At 33.2% G+C, this 21,822-nt stretch overlaps 3 protein-coding genes across 4 annotated transcripts; 2 read left to right on the forward strand and 1 right to left on the reverse strand.

Moving 5' to 3' along the window:
• Positions 1–600: 600 nt before the first annotated feature.
• Positions 601–5,353, forward strand: LOC143575328 (beta-glucosidase 11-like). Of its 2 annotated transcripts, XM_077059730.1 has the most exons (13): positions 601–735; positions 853–916; positions 1,339–1,394; positions 1,466–1,541; positions 1,644–1,715; positions 2,514–2,601; positions 2,672–2,933; positions 3,461–3,576; positions 4,030–4,250; positions 4,516–4,544; positions 4,654–4,741; positions 4,834–4,924; positions 5,060–5,353. In XM_077059730.1, exons 1-13 carry the CDS (start codon positions 601–603, stop codon positions 5,289–5,291), a joined length of 1,530 nt encoding a protein of 509 aa, XP_076915845.1. In that variant the 3' UTR covers positions 5,292–5,353. The 2 variants fall into 2 exon arrangements, with proteins under 2 accessions (XP_076915845.1, XP_076915846.1); XM_077059731.1 differs by lacking the exons at positions 4,516–4,544; positions 4,654–4,741.
• A 661-nt stretch (positions 5,354–6,014) lies between these two features.
• On the reverse strand, positions 6,015–7,010 carry LOC143575336 (uncharacterized). Its single transcript, XM_077059739.1, has 3 exons — positions 6,815–7,010; positions 6,697–6,728; positions 6,015–6,623 (listed from the first exon to the last, which is right to left on the reverse strand). Exons 1-3 carry the CDS (start codon positions 7,008–7,010, stop codon positions 6,207–6,209), a joined length of 645 nt encoding a protein of 214 aa, XP_076915854.1. The 3' UTR covers positions 6,015–6,206.
• Positions 7,011–8,618: 1,608 nt separating this feature from the next.
• On the forward strand, positions 8,619–21,437 carry LOC143575329 (stress-related protein-like). Its single transcript, XM_077059732.1, has 3 exons — positions 8,619–8,947; positions 10,493–11,182; positions 21,253–21,437. The coding sequence occupies exons 1-2, from the start codon at positions 8,693–8,695 to the stop codon at positions 10,949–10,951; spliced, it is 714 nt and encodes a 237-aa protein (XP_076915847.1). The 5' UTR covers positions 8,619–8,692; the 3' UTR covers positions 10,952–11,182; positions 21,253–21,437.
• Positions 21,438–21,822: the final 385 nt, after the last annotated feature.

Here is a 21,822-nt window from a genome sequence, read left to right on the forward strand (position 1 = left end):
TATATGTATATTTTAGTCAATATGATTTATTACAAAAACAATTTAAATTTAAAAAATATTCTTTAAACTTGTCATTTTAAATAACAAGAGTGAATGGTAAAAAAAGTTGAAAGATATATAAGTCATTAATCAGCCAGTCGCAGTTCACTTTTGCCATTTAAAATGACGGATGTCATGCACTATTCAAACTTGTCATTTTAAATGGCGGTTGCATGTCAAAGGCTTCAAAAAACTAAAGGGGTTGCGAGACCCGTCAGTCAAAACAACGAAAGAGAGAGCAGTGAGATCCACCATTACTAGTTCGGCCATTTGAAATTACAGAACGCCAGATGACATAACCTGAAACTTTCTGGATTCCGTAATTTGAAATAACGGAACATATAGAAACCCACTACATAATTTCTGTCTCTTATTTATATTTATCCCATTCTAAAAAATCTTATTTTTTGGACCATGAATCCATTCTCTTATTTTTGGACCATGAATCCATTATCGTCACAATCGGTAACTAGTGACGCCAAAATATTAATTGTCACAAGAAGATTCGAAAAATAAATAAAAGGGAAATTTATTGAGCCACTAAATCCTGTGAATATTATCATGTCGAATTCTGTTCGTCTTCTTTACATTCTTCTTCTTACGGTGGTCATTGGAAACAGTGGTGGTGTTGATGACTACCAACGTCATGATTTCCCAGCTCATTTCGTATTTGGTTCAGGAACTTCTGCTTATCAGGTATTTATATATGGATATATTAATTATGCATTTGAAGTGTAGCTAATTAATTAATTTCCTCATTTGAAGTACTGTAGCTAATTAGTGAGTGTGTGTGATTACGTACGTATGGATTAGGTTGAAGGAGCGGCGTTGGAAGATGGACGGAGTTTCAGTATTTGGGACACCTTTGCTCATACAGGTAGGGGTACGTTCTTCGGGTTTGAAAGTTTTAAATCTTAACCCAAACCTCTCATGGGTTTTTTCTTGTTGTTTGATGTATACTATAGCATGCTACAGCAGGGAAAACGAGTGACATTTTCCTGTTGTAGCAGTCTATGGCTCTATCGGTGTCTGGTACATCGAGAATGTAGTTCGTTACATGATACAATGATTAAAAAGATGTGACATTTCATTTCATTTTGAGTCCGTCCAAGGAATACTCTTTGTATGTTTTTCTTATATGAGAAAGAACCTGCCTACTATATATATATATATATACACTGCAACTCTTAAAGTTCAAGATAGTTTCTTCTTGAGGCTGAAAGTATCTGATTCAATAGCTTCATGTGCTTGTTATAAGATGATTATGTTTGTTTATCATAAATTCATGCAAAATCTCAGGCTACTATAATGGAGCCAATGGTGATGTAGCATGTGATGGCTACCATAAATACAAGGTACATACCATTTACACCAGCTTAATTAGTAGATCAACATATTATTATAATAATAATGTATCACTGTGCAGGAAGACATTCAACTTATGGCAGACACCGGTTTGGAAGCTTTTAGATTTTCAATATCTTGGTCCAGACTCATCCCAAGTATATTGACTTAATACTCACTCTAATATCTCTTATAACAAAACCTTATTAATTCTGCAGCCCATCTTGCGCTTATGAGTAATAATAATCTCTTCATCACAGATGGCAGAGGGCCCGTGAACATAAAGGGACTGCAGTATTACAATGATTTCATCGACAGACTTATCAGCCATGGTGAAATTTAACTGAATTATTTGGTCAAGTTTACCATATGTGACTTTTAATAACTAAAATAAAATCGTACAAAATTTTCTAATTCTAATTCTTTTCACATGCCAAATTGTTTGATAATATGTAACTTGGTTCATATGAGGTTAATTCAAAATGGTTACTAGAACAAAGAAAAAAGTGTAAAAAAGGTTGGATAACTCGTTTTCCACTAGGCTTGTAAAGAACCGAACGAACACGAATGAAGCATGTTCGTGTTCATTCGTTCGTTCGATTAACTTCAGCTGAACAGACGATCTAACCCGAACAGTTTAACGATTTTTTGTTTGTGTTCATCCGTTAAGAAAGTGAATATGTTCAATTATGTTTGTTCATTAACAATATAAACAAACGATTCACGAACATAAACAAACGAACATAACCGAACATAGATGAATGAACATAACTGAGCTATAACCAGTTAAAAGCAATGTGAAGAATAATGTCTTGGGCCTAAAAGGTTATTAAAACTATACTAAGTTGTAATGGGCCAAAACTTTTAAATGAATATATAAGTTTATAACTTAAACAAACGTAAACTAACGAACATACATAAATGAACATAAACGAATTTAAATGAACGAACATTCACGAACACACATGAACGAACAAGACATGTGCTCATGTTCATTCATTAAACTCAATAAATAAACGAACTTTCAGCCAAATGGTTCACGAACTATTCACTGAACGTTCGGCTTATTTACATGCCTATTCTCCAGTCAACAAGATTCAGCTTGTAATTATTCAATGCTTATTGTTTAGGAATACAACCACATGTTACATTACATCATGATGACCTCCCACAAGTTCTCGAAGATGAATATGGAGGATGGCTTAGTAGACAATCAGTGTACATTTCAAACTTGAGCTTTGCTTTCGTAACCATTGGTTATTTATCGGTTACTATTTTCCAAATGCAGGAAAGACTTTGTCGCATATGCTGATGTTTGCTTTAGAGAATTTGGCGATAGGGTATTGCACTGGACTACTTTTAACGAAGCTAATGTGTTTACTCTTGGTGGTTATGATGTGGGTATCTTGCCACCTGGACGATGTTCTAACCCATTTGGGCAAATTATTAATTGTACTAAAGGTGACTCCACATCTGAACCGTACATTGTAGCTCACCATTTGTTGTTGGCACATGCATCAACTGTAAAGTTGTACCGAAAAAAATACAAGGTAAAATCTTTTCTAAAATCCGTAGAGGTCTTGAAATGGGTGGGTTGATCGAAAATGGGCTAAGAAATTTGTATCTAATAACAGTCTAAAGTTTCTTAATAAGATGATTTAGAGCAAGTTTCAACCCGTTTGACCAAGTTGATCCTTTCATTATATATATTCATTTTACCCTTGAACCTGTTAGAGAAAAAGTAGTAAAGGGCTGTAACTGAGACATCCGATGATTTGCAATGAGGTTGTCATGATCATGATTTTCGTAGTTATACGTTTTTTGTTTTTTCAATAAATAGTGTCAAATATGATTACAAAATTGTATTATTGCAATTTTCAATAAAAGTCTAAATTTTTTTGACGAAACGATTTAGGAGGTTTTATGCATTAAAAATGCACCTAGGGTGACTTTTGACCCGTTTTCTCTTAAGCAAATTATTTTATAATTTTCATTTTACCCATTTGACCCAGTGAGAAAATATAATCCAAATCAGCCCCATCAGTGGTTATTCATACCTGTCTGCAAAATGATGCAGGCCACACAACATGGTTTTGTTGGAATAAATGTGTTCGCCTATTGGTTTGAACCTTACGCAAATACGACTGAAGATACGAAAGCTGCTGAAAGAGCACAAGATTTCTATGTAGGCTGGTGAGTGGATAACTGGTCCAAAGAAATAATTTCTTTGTCGGGTTGAGCTGAAACATTTTTGCCCAAATGAAGTATCTTTTGTAAATAAGTTGTGTCAAATACGATTACAAAGACTGTATTATATTAACCGTGTCGTTTTTGATAAACGGGCCTTAAACATGTCCTATTGACCTATTAACTCATCTAACACGATTACTTAAATGGGTTATGCATATAATCCCAATTGTCAAATTAAAATCAAATTAATATTTTTATTTTAGTCGATGTTTGTTTTGTTTTTTTTTTTTCCAATATATAGATAACTAAAACCATTTTTTGATTTCTTTTGCTTTATATATATTGTAATACTCTAAAAAATATATGAAAAACATTCTCAGTTTGTTTTTATATTTTGTTTCTCTAAGCTTCTATATATAGTTGTACGTTGAGTTATTTAATTTAGTCGTTTTTCAGGTTTTTGAATCCGTTGGTGAACGGTGATTACCCAGAAATAATGAAGAAAAATGCAGGAAATCGAATTCCGAATTTTACGAAACTTGAATCAGAGAGGGTCAAGGGTTCATTTGACTTCTTTGGCATAAACCATTATTGCACAGTGGAAATCAAGGACAGCCCCATTAGTCTTGAAATGGAGACTAGGGACAATATAGCTGACATGGCAGCAACACTTATATGTGTGTATTGATTTTATATATGATACAAGCATACAAACATGTTCATTAGAGGTGGCAAAATGGATGGGTTGGGTGTGTTGGGTAACGAATAATTTCACGCTATTTAGCCTTTTTCTTTCTTTAAAGTAACCTTTTTAGCGTACTTGTTTGACGTTAAAAATCCACTTAAATTGATCAACCTGTAAGTAGTTAGTTTGAAGTTGATACCTCTTAAGTAGAATATTCATTTAAATACTGACATGGTGTTTTTTCATCTGGAATGCAGACAGTGGAAATATATACTCTCCATATCAGGTTTGAATGTTTTGATATTTGGTTATATATTACTCACTTCTTATCATAACCTGCACTTGTAATACTAACTTTACTTTGTATATATATTACATACATCTATATATCTCAGTATGATGTGGCTCCAATGGGTCTGCAAAAGCTCCTAAACTATCTAAAGGAAAAATATGGAAATCCTCCTATTTACATCCATGAAAATGGTATATATATCAAGTGAAAAACATGTGTTTCACTTACGCTATCTGCTGGATATACTAAACGTAAAAAATGAAACTAATGATTTTTTTGACAGGCCAAACACAACCACGTAACGGGACGTTGATCGACACCCCAAGGGTTGAATACTTGCATGCCTATATCGGTGCTTTGTTGGACACAATAAGGTACAACTCAACTTGTCTTGTTAAATAAGCTGTGTATGTTGTACACCAACAAAGACTCGATAGCATATTCAAATTATTGAATTGTTATTTTGATCGGTTTTTACAAATGTTCTTTTATTTGTGACATGATAATAGGAATGGATCAAACACGCTTGGATATTTTGCTTGGTCATTTTTTGATCTCTTTGAGATGTTGGATGGCTACAAATCCGGTTATGGTTTGTACTATGTTGACTTGGATGACAAGGAGTTGACTCGGTATCCTAAGCTTTCTGCACATTGGTATGCTGGTTTTCTGAAAGGAAAGAACATGAGTGCCATTGTTGATAATATTGATGCAAAAGAGACTTTTACTTCTGCATATTAGCCTTTGCCTTCCATATTTTTGTATGCTCATTTTTGATACTCAATACCACCTAAAAATATAATTGTATTGTCTCATAGCCGTGATCTATTGAAGCTTGTTTAGTATGGGCCGGGTTAAATAGATTTTGTACTTTGGAATTACATGATAATCTTATATATAAGACAAGACTTTTGTAAAGAAGAACATACAACCAAAACTGCAGTGGGTACTACTCACTATTGCAGAGCTTCCTTAATGTAATGGAGGTTCTTCTTTTCTGCTCAATTTCTAAGCCATTGGTATCGAGCTTCGCCTGATATTAACAGTAAAGACCCAGGTGCCAAGTATACTGGGATCTTGAGCTCAGGTTGTTTTTCATCAGTTTGAACATGGCTGAAATGCATCACACAAGATGATTTACAAAACGTTAATAAATTGTTTACTATACAAATTTTAGGTTAAACTTAAAATGTGTAATAACCAATTAACCAAAAACAATTTACACAAAGCTTCATTATTTTTGTCTCTTTTCTCGTCCTAGTAATTAGTAATTCCAAGCGCAAATTTTAAAACAGAAAAAACCAAATCAAATGGAAACTATTGTGAAAACCAAAACCAAAAGTTTTTTTTTTTTTTTTGGGTAAAGGGCATTTGCCCAGCAAACTATATAACCACTAAAAAAAACTTTTACCACCTTTAGGGGGCGCATATCAATGCAAACCGAAACCGAACGGTTTTAGAAAGCCTAAAAACCAATTCTCCAATTTTTGGTTTGGTTTCAGCCCTAAACCAATGCAAACCGACCCATAAACAGCCTTAGTTTTGGGCGTACTAAAAACTGATTGCTTAAGTACTAAGATTTGGCCAAAAAAATGGTTACATATTTGTGAAATTAGCCATTATATATAAACATACATTTTAAGAAGTTTAACCGATCTATTCCGATTCTTCAAAATAAAACAAGTAATTACAAACTGTACATCCATATATTTGACGGCTAATTGTTTGCAAATTTAAATAAACCGGTTTCAGGTATTCCTTAATGATTCGGCTAAATTTCTCAGAAATAGTCATGAAATGATTCGTAATGCGTGTGTGCGCATATGTGTAAATAGATAATGGCAAATGGTAAGCAAAAGACGGTTCATTTCGCACCTCACCTGGCTGGTATGAGTTAGCAATGAGTTGATCAAAAAGAGGCTTTTTATTAAGTAGCTTTGATGGAAATATGCAATCTTCTTGTCCGTCCACTTCACTAATTGATTCAGGATCATAATTAGTATACTCAATAAGCTCGCGTATACACGATGACAGCTCGTTCGCCCATGGTGGAAGATCACCAAACCTCATAGCCTGCAACACAAATCAGGATTAACATAACTAAAGCTAAATTGTTGAAATGAGAGTTAGTTAATAATAATAGAACCTGATTGTGAGATGCATCAGTGAACCATCCTTCTGCAGCCATATATTTAATTAATAATGTTAACATTAACATTATAAAAATCTAAAGAGCAATGAGTAATGAATGTAGAAAGAATTACCTTGAAGAATGGATTGTAGGAGTGTTGATTGTTGAAGAGGAGTTAAGAAATGTGTGCATATCCTTAACCCTTTTATTTCAGGAATTAATACTAATTCAGATTCAGATTCACCAATAATAATACTTTCCTCTTCCGGCTGCCGGTCAGGATCATCGCCTGACGACTCTCCCAATACGCCTCTTGCTGCTGTAATCATCATCCATTTCCAACTAGGGTTTGATTTGCTTTCGATATCAAATACTCTATTTTACAGTACTTCTTAAATTTATTTTTATTTATTATATATGCGGACAATGATTTTAAAAACACTAATTTTTTAATTTAAGAACAAAAAAAAATTGTGTCGGTTTATGGTTCGGGTCGGATAAGATAACAAAAATACGATATAATAACAAAGAACAAACGTTGTCATTGGCTAATTGTATAATTCAATTCAATAAATTTCAACATTTTAAAGGCCTATAGCAAAATGCAAAATTTGGGGCTTTTATCAAAGCTCCATAAGTTTAAATCTTCTCTTATTCGACTTGTTTATGAGACTTTTAATTTCTTATTAAAGCATTAAGTTTAGTTCCATAGAGTATAAGATTTTATTATAAAAGAACAAGTTAAGAAACATCACTAAAGAAAGATTATACTAAGAGTTAATGGTTATGTCTGAACTTTAAAAAAATATAAAATTCAAGCATTAGAGGAGACTCAAACCCAGGTTACCACTCTATGAAGGAAGATTCCTTACCACCAGTGACCAGACGAAGATTCAACTTTTTTATGCTTTTCGCTCAACATTTTATGTATGAATTCACTCTCATATTTTATTTAGGTGTTATATTAAAAATTCGAAACTCAATGGGTTCCCGTTAACCCGCACCTAACATGCTAGGTCCGCCCCTGTTTATTTATACGTACACCAATTTTGGAAGATTTTTAGAGGTTGTACAACCTGCATCAAATGTTGTACATTTGAAATTGTAGACGTTCAAACGTCAAGTCATTCACTAACTTTGATTATTATTTTTTTTCCTAACATAGTGGTTCACTATACAAGCATACACAAACACACATTAGTGTTAATCAAATTTAAATTATCCCTAAACTTAACAAAAGTTTATTTTATTAAGTCTAGACTCTAGAGAGAAATCTATAATATTTTGTTATTATTTGAAAATATATTAGAAATCCATCCATCGTAGTAAAGTTACCAATACGACACCATGTCAACATTAGAGACGAGCGGTGTAATTTCATTTCATTTCATTTAAAAGGGTGTAGTTTTGACGAATATTCCGCACAATTACAGGGTGGTTGTATTAAACACATTAACATCGCATTTCTTCAGGTTACTTACCCTCCTTTAATCTCTCTCTTGCTACAATTTTATTTCCGTCAGCTTCTCTTCATGGCGGAACCTCAAGCCACTCACACCACCGCGGACCCTCCGGTAATCTCCGATCCTCCTCATATCAATATCAAAATGTTTGTAGACGTGCATTCGTTCGATTTTTCCGTATTAACAACGACAACGATATATATTGTCGTAAATTATACCTAATATATATTTACAAAACATATACGTTTGTTACGTAATAAGATATACAATTATAGTTATATATGCATTAATTCAATATTTGCGTATCGTGTTGTGCATGATATCTAGAAAACTGCTTTAGATCCAAAGAAAATGATTTTCGTATGAATTTGTTTCGTTCCGTAATCAAATACATTTACAGATTTCATACTAATTCTTGTATGATAATATTATCACAATCTAATAAGCAAAAATGTACAATGAGGATGCATTTGGATTAATTTTCGTACGATTTTGGATCTGGTTTTTTCTATATTTAGAATTTTCTTAATTTTAATTTTGTTGGATTGATGCAATTGAATGTGAAATGGCAGGCACAGAAGGATGGAGGAGAGGAGCATCTCAAGTATCTCGGTTTTGTGCGAACCTTGGTCATCTATTTGGTTGTTTTCTTAGCCACGGTTTACAAATACGCCAAGGAGAATGCTGGTTCGTTCAAGCCCCGTGTTGAATCTGCTGAAAACGCTGTTAGATCCGTCGCTGAACCGATTTGTGACAAGTTTCAGGATGTTCCTTTTGCGGTCCTTAAGTTCTTGGATATAAAGGTATGTGTGTCTTTTGAGCACTGGGTCTCTTATCATCTCCTTACCTTTGTTGTGTAATAATCTCAAAGTGGATAGGTGTAAACGAATTAAGCGGCTCGTGAGCTATTTGATATGGGCTATTAAACAAGCTCGAGGGCCTCCTTGTTTTTTCGCGCGTTAGTGTAAATTTAGCCGTTTTTCGTCCGAAGTATTTTATACGTAGTGTAAATTTACCTGTTTTCTACCAAAATTTTAAGCCCGCTGCCCGCCCCCCTAGTTTGTGAATTTTTTTATACATTTTGAGTCCCCCCTGGGCGTTGATGTCCAAGCTTCGCCACTGAGCTCGAGTCTAAAATAAATATGCTCCTAAGCTTGTTTGAGATAGCTCACGAGCTAAACAATCATAGTATTTTAATGATTTTATATAATGTATAAATATATATTTATAAGTAATATTTATCATATAACAAAGTTTTAATATAACGAGATAAATAATATATTATGTTATTTATAAAAGTTACAATTAAAAAATTATAAAAAGAATTAAACATGTATATTAACTAATTCAAAATTAATAAATTAGCTGAGCCCAACCCGAGCTCAATCTTGAAAAACGATTCACAATTCAAGCTCGAGCTTTAGGGGAAAAAATAGCTCGAAATGAGCGGAGCTCAAGCTTTTAAAAATAAATAAAAACAAGCATAACTCGAGTTCTCTTAAGTAAAAAAGAGACGTGCCTGACTCGGCTGGGCACATTTGCATCCCTTGTCGAAGCTCATCAAGACTTGAGCTCGACTTGCACTCAACTCGTGTATATTTATTAATTAATTTGTGTATATTTTTAATTATTTGTTTATGCATAGTAAAAATTATAGTTTCTATATATGACACAATATATAACATTTAGTTAAGTTTATTGTAATTATGAACTGATAAAGATATTTTAGCTCGATAATTGAAACTCGGACCCGAGATCGTTTATTAGACGGGCTTGTTTTAGCCTTTTAGGCCCGAACTCATTAAAGCTCAGCTTGATTTTAAGCTTTTAGCGAGTCAATCTCGAGTAGCTAATGAACGGCTCAACTCGTTTAAACTCTTAGACTTGACGCGCAAGTATCAAGGAAATTCGAGTTTGAATAATTTCGACTCGTCTTTTATTTATTATATTTGATTTTTATTCTGATATATAATTATTTTTTTATATACTTTTTACAACAGAATACATATTATTCGTTTTTCTTTAACTAAAGTTATATTTCTATACATAATAATATTTGTTATTTCACTATATGTAAATCCATTAAAAGGATAAATACCAATCTAAATAGTGACTCAAAGGTTCGCATCTAGCTACTATTGTTTTATACCTTTAATCTACACTTGCTGTGTTGTATCAGTTCTTACTTGTTATGGTTACCAAAAAAAAAAGTTGCATGAAGCTTAGACTTGAGGTCCTTTTAAAATTTGGGCCTAAGTTAAATTCGATTTTTTTGCAAGTCGATCTGATGCAAATGTACTTGACGGTTTTGTTAAAAGTTAACACGTTGACGCTCTTGTTTCGTGCAGGTGGGCGAGTTATTGGCCGCCCTCCATCGTCACTTACCGACAGTAATGGAAAAAGTGTCAGGTGGAGCCAAATACACGGCTCGTAATCTTCCCGGAGCCTCTAAGAACTTGGCCTCCAAGTCATTCAAATCCACATCAAAAGTGGCTAATGCATTGCACGTAAAATACGAGCCCACTGCTAAAAGGCTCTACAAAACCTACGAGCCAGTAGCCACAAAATACGCGGTCTCTGCGTGGCGGTCACTACATAAGCTTCCAGTGTTCCCTCAAGTAGCTCAAATAGTGGTCCCCGCCATCGCCTTTTTGCTTGCTCAATACAACTACATTGTTTGCTGCATGGCGGATAATGGTTATCAGGTGGCTCAATATCTACCGTTGGTTCCGATTGATGAGATTGCGAAGGTGTTTGCGGAAAGTGAGGACGGGTCAGCGGTTGGTCAAAGTGGGAAAGCTGAATGATGGTGTGTTGGTCAAAGTGTGAAGGTCAAATTTCTTATGATATGAATATGAATACAAGTTGAAAGTGTAGTTTGGTTGTATTTCTGCATGTCTTGTCTAGTGTTTGTCTAGGGATGGATGTTAGTAAGAAATAGGGTGTTTGGATTGGTATTGCGTTTTAAATGTTATTACCGTGAAACGCGGTTATTGTGATTTTAAATGCGTGATAATCAGTTTATTGTTTTTGGTTTTGTTTTGATTTTATGAATATCTGTGTGTTATTTTATATGAAATCTAAGAGTTCCTAGTTTAAAAAAATAACACATAGTTAAAACTAGAGTGTATAAGTGTTGGTGTTATATATTTTGATAAAATTTTAGATCGGTTTACAGGTTTTGATATATAATTTTAGGGGTACGTTTTAGTTGTTTGAACCTTTTTTTTTCTTTTTTTATGAATATTTGTTTTGAACGTTCTTTTAATTTGTAGAGTTGGATCATGTATGTGTTATATGATTTTAAGCATGTGTATTTATAGTCCATTGAAAGATGGTTAACTCTCTAAATCGTAGCAAATTAATCGGTTTGACTGGTTTTACATTTATACGGTTGGTTTGTGATTTATTGTTTAAAAACCATGATTAATGGTTCGACTAGCAATAATTCTAAAGACTGGATTTGATACTAGCTCACGCTGAATTTCGTATAATCGCTCGAACCATAGCTCAACCAGGAGGAGCCTTTTTTGTATACTTATGTAACAACTTTACCCCGTTAGATCATACCACATTGATCAAATTATGGGGATTTGTAAACGTGCTTGTGATCAAATCATTAAACGTAGCTTGCAATATTAAACTCGGGTCAATTTTTATCACGCCGTAAAGTTGTGTTTAAGCAAGGAGATTTGGTGTGCAATCCATTTGAGAAGAATACATTTTTCAACGGTTGGTAAGTAGATGGTCCGTTCTGAGTTGTGAAGCAAATTAAACGAATATGCCTACAAGATTGACCTACGAAGTCATAAACTCATCAATTATATATAAAAACCATAATACAAATATAACCATTATGAATAAACAAAACAAAAGTAGTGTATCAAAATGATAACTTAAGCAAATTTAAGGCTCTCCTAGCGTTTTGGGAAGCAAAACTTCCGATCAACTCTTTATGGTCCATGCCTTCTAACATTTCGTTTTCAATAGATATCTTTGCCAATCTATTTAGTCTTTCTTCGGACATTAGAGGGTAGTGGACTAGTTTGCTGGGTAGGGGTGTAAGGTCCAAAAAGATGTTTTGATATTTAACTTGAGTGACAATAAAGTGTTTAAATCCATTGTTATCAAACTCCCCCCCCCCCCCCCCCCCCCCGGTCACATTGAAATGTTTTGATTTTAAGGTTAAATTGAGTGAGAATAAATTGATGAAATTTTAAAAATGTCGGAAAAGTTTCGGGTTTATATTTTAACGGGCTAAACCTATGCAACATGTGTAAAATGTCTATAAGAACCATGTATTATTTGTATCCATATAAACTGAGTACGGGTGAGGTTCATAAATCACAATGAATAATGTTAAATAGTGCATAAGTGATAGAAGTAGAATTATAAAATGGTAAAACATTTATGTTTTGACAATTGGCGAGAATTGCAAATGGGTGAACCCGAAGGTTTATTACAATAAATAAAAAAACGATAACGCAATAAATTTGAGATAGTATCCCAGGGATGTCCCAGCCAGTTATGCCATTGATCGGTGGTAACAGCGATAAAAGCATACGGGTTTGCCGGTTGGTAGAGATCTCCCGTGCTATCATAGCGGGAAAGATTGACTCCAGTCTTGCAATCCTTCACAATATAGTTATAAGGATTAAATTCAGTAAAGGTTTGATTATCAATATTAAATTTATGAACAAATAAGAGGTTTTTAATAATATCAAGAGGGTAAATAATGTTGTTTAATTGGTATTATCGGTTGGGTGAGAGTAAGTTCGTGTGGTCGGATCCTTTAATTGGCATGGGGTGACCATTTTCAACAAAATCAGGTTATACAAGAAATAGGACATGTAGGAAATTTTACCTAGGTCCGATGTGAGATGAGCGATTGCCCCATATTCCATGTGTTGTGGTTGATCTTGAGTGTGAAGATTAACTGGTTGCATGGCTTGTGCCAAATCTGATAGGCTATAGTCTGTGTACCCGGCGAAGGATGATGGGTCACTGGTAGATGGGCTTGGTGTAAAGGGTTGGTTTGGTGCCTATTTTCGAGACGAACCATACTAAGGAGTGGCCCATCGGTGGTATTGTTGTCGTTGGGCTTGTATGTGTTAAGGTGGTTAGGTCGGGTATGAAGATGGGGGTGGAGTCCAAGTGGGCTGATAATAAGTGGGTTGGTGATAGTTTTGTGGACCCCATGATGACCCCTTCCTTTTTTTCTGATAACCACGACCACCATAGTCGCCGCGATTGTGATAACCACGACTAGCCGAGTAGCCCTTACCTTGGTAATTTTATAACAGACCACATGGTTCCGGTGGCTCAATGATTGCTGCGAGAATTGTCAGATAGGAAGAAGACGATTGTCAGGACTAATTTTTGAGATGCATCTCTTCGTGTTGTAGCATGGTGTGTGCATCGTCCCATGACGGAGAAAGCTGATGAATGAGAAAACCTGTGACATTATATTCCAGCGGTAGATCTGTGACTAACTGAATGACTAACCGTGATTCTTCGACCAGGTATAGGGCAACTTCGCTTAATTGATCAATAAGTTCTTTTAGTGTTGGGTCACGATTTGGTTAGACTGACGCATTTCAAAAGACCATAACATGATCAAGACAAAAGAGAAATAATTTAGAAGAGTCGAAGTATTATATAAGATGGAATTTATGGCTTGGAGCATGTAATACCGGAAAGGGCGAGCAATATAGAAATCATGTCGATTTTTGTTTGGGATTAGTTGGGCTTGGTCACTGGGCCTCTTGTAAATGCTAATTATGTAAAATATGTCTTAGTTGATAATTAGGGTAGAAGAACTAGAGAATTCTCACACTTTCATAGCCACCATATTTTAGAGAGCATAATATTATTTGTGAATTGGTTTATGTATCTAACGATTTATATGATAATAGAATCGTATGCATTGAAACCATATTACTTCGTGTTCATCATATCTATATTGTTGTTTTATCCTGTTCTTGAATCACCACGGTGTTAGGATTCCGCACTAACATCGTGTTTTGGTTGATATCATACTGTAGTGATCCAGATTAAGGTGTAACATTCGTTACTTTTCAAATCCGAAAATCCGACCCGTTTTAAATTTTCAGTTTTTTATTTATAAATATATGTATAAAAACATATTATAATATCCAACTCCATAATAAAATATACATTCAACATTTCTAATCCCCGATGTGACACCCGACATTTTCAGTTAAATCCTGTTGACTGTGTCAGTAAACTCAATTAGTTATGTTAACTAAGTTAATGAACTCTCATGCATAAAGTATCATGTATGCATACATTGAGTCAGTGGTGTCGTTGGTGACCTAAGTGAGAGTAACTAGTTATTGATAACTAGAATAATAAACTTGTCACACATATTATAATATATGATAGGTTATAATAAATTTTTCACACATGATATGTTACATGTATTATATGTTGTAACATTCGTCAATTTTCGGACCCGAAAACCCGACTCATTTAAAATTTTTGATGTGATTCAGTTAATACCCATATGTTACATATTTCATACGTAATAGTTTTTCTTTCCTAAAGTTATTTAATAATATTAATGATTACTAATATGTATATAAATAAAAATTATAACACTCGTAATTATTTCTTTATTCAAATATCACATAATAACATTATTGATGCATAACTAAAGTACATCATTTTATTCTAGTTAATTATGTCACATTTATTTTTGTCACATTTATTTTTACCTAAAGTTATTTATTTTTAAAAGATGAAAAATATCTGCCTACACCATTCAAATTTTGGTCAAACCTTCTCCCCAAATCACTCTCCTATCATTAAAACATTCTAAAGAATAACTTCCTTATTTTAGTATAAATAAGAACCCACTCCTACCCATTTCATTCTTGCACCACTCTTTGACAAGTTCAAGAGATTAGTTTTTTTTCCATTTCAAAGGTAGGGTTTTAATTATTCAAATCTTCTTCATCTTATTTCTATTTATTTTTAATTCTTGTTCATACTAGTTAATCAAATGGTCATATGACCATAACACAATCATGTCTAGGAATCCACATAATCCATACACCATGGTGTATAGGGTGGATGAGACAAAGAACACAAGGAGATGATCGATTACACGAAGGTCACACTTGAAACGTTCTTACATCTTTATTTTTCTGTTTTGAATCATTATTTTTTTGTTCAAAGGACCTAAGGATTTTTGATGATATATGCTAATAAATGTTATATAATCATATCCAAAAAAAGTCCATAATTTATTTCATCAAAATCCTTTTCAAAATCGTTAGAATATTGCTTTTAGCAATATTTCAGTTTTGACATTAGATATAGCTGTTAAAGAAAGAGGGATATCTTGTTCATAATAAACTGAAAAAGTGCAATACCAAATTCTATGATGTACTTCATTTAAATACGGTTCTAAATGCTATTTTTACGCATTTTAATTCATTCGTATGAATTTGCAATCAATATTTTATAAACAGTGCGCAGATTCGTACCTTCTGATTTACATGGCTGTTTTGGCCTATTTAGGTTATGAATTTGCAAAACTTTTCTAAGTGAAAGTTGTTCAAAACATTCTAATTTAGTAGACTGGAAAGTATCGGTTTATAATAAAATTGTTTGACATTTTAAATACCTTAATCAAAACAGAACAGTTTGCTGTCCAAAAACTGATTTTGTATTTCTCTTCCTTTTTGATCTTTTCTTTGTTTTTATCTTAATATTTATACATTAGATTTAGTATTCTTTAAACTTTTAAATCCCATTAGTTAGTCTTTAATTATTATATTTTGTTTATTTATAGTTCGTGAGGTTCGATCGTTCATTTTCTTTAACGCGCTTTCGGTTGTCATATCAAGTTTGGCTTTAATCTCAAAGGTGAGTTTGCATATCCCCCTTTTTCATCTTTTAAATTTTGGGGTGGCATGTATACCCTATTTAAATTACTCATTTTTTATTGATTCATCTATTCATAACACAATTCAATATATATTTATGTGTGTTAATTGCATGCTCTATGATAATGCTCTATGTACTTAATTGTTTATTTTATGTTTGATGGTTGGTATCTCATCCTCATCTATCCTCATCTAGTATGATCATAAACTTGCCCAAGTACTTTGATTTCGTATCAATAGGAACAAGTCCACATCTATTTAGTTGTTTACATTTTCATGGAAATTGTGATACTCGTCATTTACACATGAATTGTGATTTATCTATATATATATATATTTATAAAACTAAAACATATATATCCTCACCAACATTCGTGTTGACAAACTTTATTTTTTATACATGTTACAGGTACAAGTAGTTGATATTATTCAAGATTGAAGACACTAGCTTGACCTTAGTATATTTATTCAAACAATAAGTATGATGTAAATGTTTTGATTATTATAATTGTGTACTCGGTTTGATATTAATGAATTAAATAATTATTGTCACTTTAATTAGTGTCTTTTGAGCTACTGTCCAATCAATACGTTACGCCCCGGCATGTTCCGCCTTTGGTCGGGGTGTGACATATGTGGTGGGTGAAATTGTGTTACATGCTACATGATTAGTTGTTGTATACTTATATGCTGTAGGAGAAATGAATGATTAAAATAATATAACCCATGATATATTACATGACAAGTAACAAAAAGACTAGTACATAATATATGGTTACTAGAAAATATTTATAATAGAATATAACATGTCACATGTAATAAAAAAATGACATAACCTAAAGTTTAATAAAATTAATTATGTCTTAATGATTGTGTTAATGATGAGTAAATAACAATTAAGGTTATAACTTTTTTTTTCTTTCTTTTGGCCGTCCATATCACATCACACACACATACATTTTATTTTTCTAAAATACTCTCAAAATATCATAATCAAGTTGGGTGATTCTTGGAACAAATAGTGATATAGCATTGATCAAGCAAGTAAGTAAGCATGGTTAATATATATTTTGTTTATGTTTCTTTGATTTGGGATTGTGGGATTGAGTATCCAAACACATGTAATCATAAGAAATTAAAAGATGATCAAGTTGATGGTTTTAAAAAAATTGTGTGTCTTGTCATAAAAGAAAATATGGAAACCTTTTGTACATAAATATTATTTTATAAATCAGTCATCATCATCATCATCGTACTCAGTATATCCCACCAATAGCAATGCTATGGTAAGGTCTGAGGAGGGTAAGATGTAGACAGCCTTACCTCTATCCCATAGGGATAGAGAGGCTGCTTCCGGTGAGACCCCCGGCTCGATAGTAGTTTTGCATCAAGCCTTGGACATAAGGCACATAGCACTCAATCATCAGGGACACCGGCTGATTGGTGCATGTGCCCTTGTCTTTCGGCTATCAACGCCACCACATGATGCCTGATTAACCTTCCGCCACCTTTAACGTTATTTTCACGAGATTGGTAAAATAACGTCAAAATTAGTGCAATTTTACTTTTGCCTACCCGACGGTTCACACATATATACTTTATATGCGCGCACCGCAAGCAGGGCGTTATTTTATAAATCAGTAAAATAATTAAATACATGAGATTTGTTTATATAAAATGGTTCCTTGATGATTAAATATCATAAGGATATAAGAATCATGATTTTTGTGACTTTTGGTTAGAATCTTCTTGTTGACAGATTCTATGTTTTAGATTGTAGATTGTATAACTTGATGATAAGTTGGTGTTTCTGATTGATTTGTGATACTATGATTAAGAACTTTGAATCTAGTTTTCAAAAAGTCAAGAATCATTATTTTTGAACTCTGTTTGATTAGTTTTTATGAATTTACAAAATCGGGTTGCAATTCTGATTGAAAAAGTAATTTTTGGATTCGTATTGTAAGTTGTGTAAATTGTAATTGAAAATGGATAATTGTGTGATTCCACTTTTGGAATGTTATAAATTGAATTAGGAATCCAATCCAATTGGTCTTGCATCAATTGGACAAATATGGAATTTTTAGCAAATATTCACATTCTGTTGTGCTGATAATGTAGCTGAAAATAGGTTGCTGTAGTGTATGAATTTTCATGATGTTTGTGAGTGTTGAAAAATTACAAAAAAATTTTATGTTGTTCCTAATACTTGAAAGTATCTGTGGTAATTATTTGGTAAATTATTTACATGTTTTGAGTGGTTAGAAAAATAGGTTTTGGTGACTTAAAACCTGCCCAAATTTGTCCAGCATGTTGTTTGGTAAAAATAGTTGTAGTTTGTACAAAGATTGTTGTGTTATTTTGAAATTTGACTTTATTGGTCAACTTGAAATTATTTGACTAAATATTTGGTCTTACTTATGAGAAATGAAATTGGTAAAAATGTGACTTAGTCATAGGGTTACATGAAAAATGATTAACTGCAAATTACATGATCGATTGTTAGGTTGTGACTATGAATATCTTATGACTATTATAGGTCTAGATTGGTCAAAAGTCACCAACGGGTTGTCGGTCAACATTTAGGGTCAACGGTCAATATTTTTTAGTCAACGGTCAACAACTTGGACCTTTTGGTCAAAAGTCAATTAAAGTCATACTTTGGTCAAAGTCAACGAAAAGTCAAACTTTGGTCAAACTTTTAATAATCTGTGGGATTGTTTGGATACTAAGGATTCTATGAATCGCTTAGAAAATACTTATAGTGCTTGTATGAATATCTACTTTTTATAAGTCGTCAGTTAATATTAATTTTTATGCTTTTAATTCTAGTTCGTGACGTTCAATTGCTTCGATTTCATTTACGTACTTTCGGTTTTATTTCAAGTTTGTCTTCAACATCAAGGTGAGTTTCTCACACCCCCTTTTTTACCCTTTTTAACTATTTTGGGGGTAGCATATATATCCTATCAACAATTCAATTTCGTTTATTTATTATTACAAACTACAATTCGTTACATGAACTTGTGTGTTTACTTGCTTACTTGCTCAAAGATTACGTGCTCATGGTTTCCTCATTAAGTATGATCATACGCCTCCTTATGCACTTAGGACCTCGATGTTATGAGTGGAATAGGGACCCCTGATCCGAGTATGTTGATTTTTACCAACAGAAAAGGCACTTACTTGCGCTATTATCCGAGTAAGTTGGTGCACAATCCCAACTGGAAAGGGCCTTATTTGCTCATTTACACTTGTTCATGGAATTGTATGGTTTTTATATACTTGTATCAAAACTTGTGTGAATTCACCAACTATTCAATTAGTTGACTTTATTTTATATATATGCTATAGGTACTTTCATTAGAGGATGAAATGACGAAGATATTAGAAGTTAGGTTATTTAAATAATAAACAAGAAGACATTTGCTTTGTTCCTTCTTCTTTGTGTTTGTTCATTTGATAAACTTGTGTACTTGAGATTTGAATGAATTAATGATATTATTACCACTTATAGTGTCACATGTGTTTTGGGTAATCTGTACGTCGCACCCGGGAGTATTCCGCTTTAGTCGGGGTGTTACATAAGGACTTACATTTAGTTTATGGCAATAGTCGTCTACCGACGAGCATGCGACTAGGGTTAGGTTGGAGAAGTGTTGTTCAAGAGCCGAGACATGTGCAACCTTGTTGTTTATAAAGGTGTTTTGTAGTTTGAGCCACGTAGCGCAAACGGTGGTCGGAGTTTCAAGAACTCGTATGAGGTAACCATCAATGATGGCACTATAGATTCATTGGAGAACTAGAGCATCAATTTCTTTCCACTCCATCGCCAGTTTCGATATGAGGTGCGAATCCATCAACATGATTGGAAACCTTGTGCGTGGTAGCACGACCATAAATAGTCTAGTCCAGGGCGAATAGATGATTCCGATTCAATCGAGCGTACATATGTTGCTATTGACGTTGGTGACTGAATAAACTGTGTAAATTCGTAGCTTTGGGTTCAGTGAAGGTTTTTGGTTTGTCATTTGCCATGGAGAACGTGCGGCTGTGAGAAAAGAAAAAAAAAATACAGGAGGAAGCTCTGATGCCATGAAAGTTTTTGTGTCTCTCATTGACAAGCCCCAATGCCCTTTAAATAGGGATGTTATACAAGTCATAATTAAATTACAATTTTCCAATATTATAAATGATCTTATACATCATTACTATAAATATATATGGACTAATAACCTTTACCCAAAACTTTCATCTTCTTTGATCCAACTTTCTCACTGTATTCATTTAATTACTTTACATTGATTGGTTTCTATGATAAAAGGATGCTCTTTTATAGAAAAGCGATTATTTTAATTGTTTTGCTTTTGGGTGATGATGGTTTGACAGGTAATGGAGTTTTCAAGATCTCCGTCTTCTTCTTGAAGAATTAGCATTCATCCTTTCCTCTTGTATATTTGTAAATCTTTGTCAAAATCTTCTTTTTGGAAGAAATAGATACTTTTGATGCATCAATTGTTTTAGAAGTAACAATTGGTTCTTGTAGAGCATCTATACTTGTTGAAACTACTGGAATATTTGTTGCATCAGTTTTTGTATAAACAACTAATCTTGTTGGTGCATTAGTTATTTGTTCAGGAGGACAAACAACTGATATGATATGGGAGCTGCATCAGTTTCATAACTTAAAAACGACTGGTGACTGCTCTTTACGGGTAGCATTATTTTTATCGTCAACTGTTCTTTAGACACTTGTTTTAGGTCTAGATGTTTCTTAGACCTTTTGGGTTGAAATCCCGATGTGCCTGACTCATTAGGTTTTTCTTTCTTCTCTCTCACAATTGCAATTGGTATAATCTTTGCTTGTCTTTCATCATCCACTATTTTCTTTAATTTGGATTGTTTAGTAGCTTCACGGGTTTATCACATCTTGGTTTATCCAAATAAAATCTTTACACGTTCCATTATTGTATTTGAATTAAGTATTATAGGCAAAGTTAAATTTTCAAGGTAAATTAGATGAAAGACATTCCCTATATGAGATTATTCTTTTAACTATTATTTGAGGTTCAAATAATAGATATTTCAACAGTTTTGTTGAAATAAATTTATAAACTTTTCCAAAGTTCATAAAACTAACTTTTATCTTTAATGCGTTGGACTAATGACTCCACCATTTTCAATCTCTTGTGTAGATTCTTCAATAAACAAACACTTATGTTTAGCGACTATTGATGATTAATTAAGTGTTTAATGACATGTTCGTCACATATAACATCAATGATGAACTATTAATACTCCATCTCACGTTAGGTTAATTTGGTCAATATAAAAACAATTAATGTTGATTAAAGTTTAGACAATTGTTTTCCCAACAATGATACACCTAAGTTACTGTGGCGCAACTCTGATCGTGACTCGCCGAAATTTGTCTACAAGAAGTATATATACCAATGATTAGTAAAAAGAAATTTAGGACCAAAAACAGAATATGTGCTAAATGTAATTCATAACCACTAACCAATATCACTCCCAACATCATTTCGCCTATGGATAAAATCTCTCACCCGATATATGCCGGAAAAATCACCTACAAACCTATCTTTGCATATCTCTCACTCGACATGATTGTTTACCATTTACAAGTCACACGTCAAAAACAACGTACACGATACTTGGAACAGAAAACTGATGCAAATCGATCGTCAAGTAGGCAATTTATTCAAATTCATTAAATTATAAAAAAAACAGTTATATTTATCATT

This window comes from Bidens hawaiensis, unplaced genomic scaffold, assembly GCF_021521415.1.
Source record: "Bidens hawaiensis isolate Kalapana, Puna unplaced genomic scaffold, B.hawaiensis_p1.1 tig00027337_1, whole genome shotgun sequence".
Classification (NCBI taxonomy): Eukaryota; Viridiplantae; Streptophyta; class Magnoliopsida; order Asterales; family Asteraceae; genus Bidens; species Bidens hawaiensis.

What these genes read in the sequence shown, in the direction of transcription:
- LOC143575328 (XM_077059730.1), top strand. Translation starts at nt 601, where the DNA reads ATGTCGAATTCTGTTCGTCTTCTTTACATTCTTCTTCTTACGGTGGTC. An exon ending in TTGGTCCAGACTCATCCCAA is followed by an intron (nt 1,542 to 1,643) that starts GTATATTGACTT and finishes TCTTCATCACAG; the next exon opens with ATGGCAGAGGGCCCGTGAAC. An exon ending in TGTACCGAAAAAAATACAAG is followed by an intron (nt 2,934 to 3,460) that starts GTAAAATCTTTT and finishes AAAATGATGCAG; the next exon opens with GCCACACAACATGGTTTTGT.
- LOC143575336 (XM_077059739.1), bottom strand. Translation starts at nt 7,010, where the DNA reads ATGATTACAGCAGCAAGAGGCGTATTGGGAGAGTCGTCAGGCGATGAT. An exon ending in CCTACAATCCATTCTTCAAG is followed by an intron (nt 6,729 to 6,814) that starts GTAATTCTTTCT and finishes ATATGGCTGCAG; the next exon opens with AAGGATGGTTCACTGATGCA. An exon ending in CTGATGCATCTCACAATCAG is followed by an intron (nt 6,624 to 6,696) that starts GTTCTATTATTA and finishes TTTGTGTTGCAG; the next exon opens with GCTATGAGGTTTGGTGATCT.
- LOC143575329 (XM_077059732.1), top strand. Translation starts at nt 8,693, where the DNA reads ATGCAATTGAATGTGAAATGGCAGGCACAGAAGGATGGAGGAGAGGAG. An exon ending in TTAAGTTCTTGGATATAAAG is followed by an intron (nt 8,948 to 10,492) that starts GTATGTGTGTCT and finishes TGTTTCGTGCAG; the next exon opens with GTGGGCGAGTTATTGGCCGC.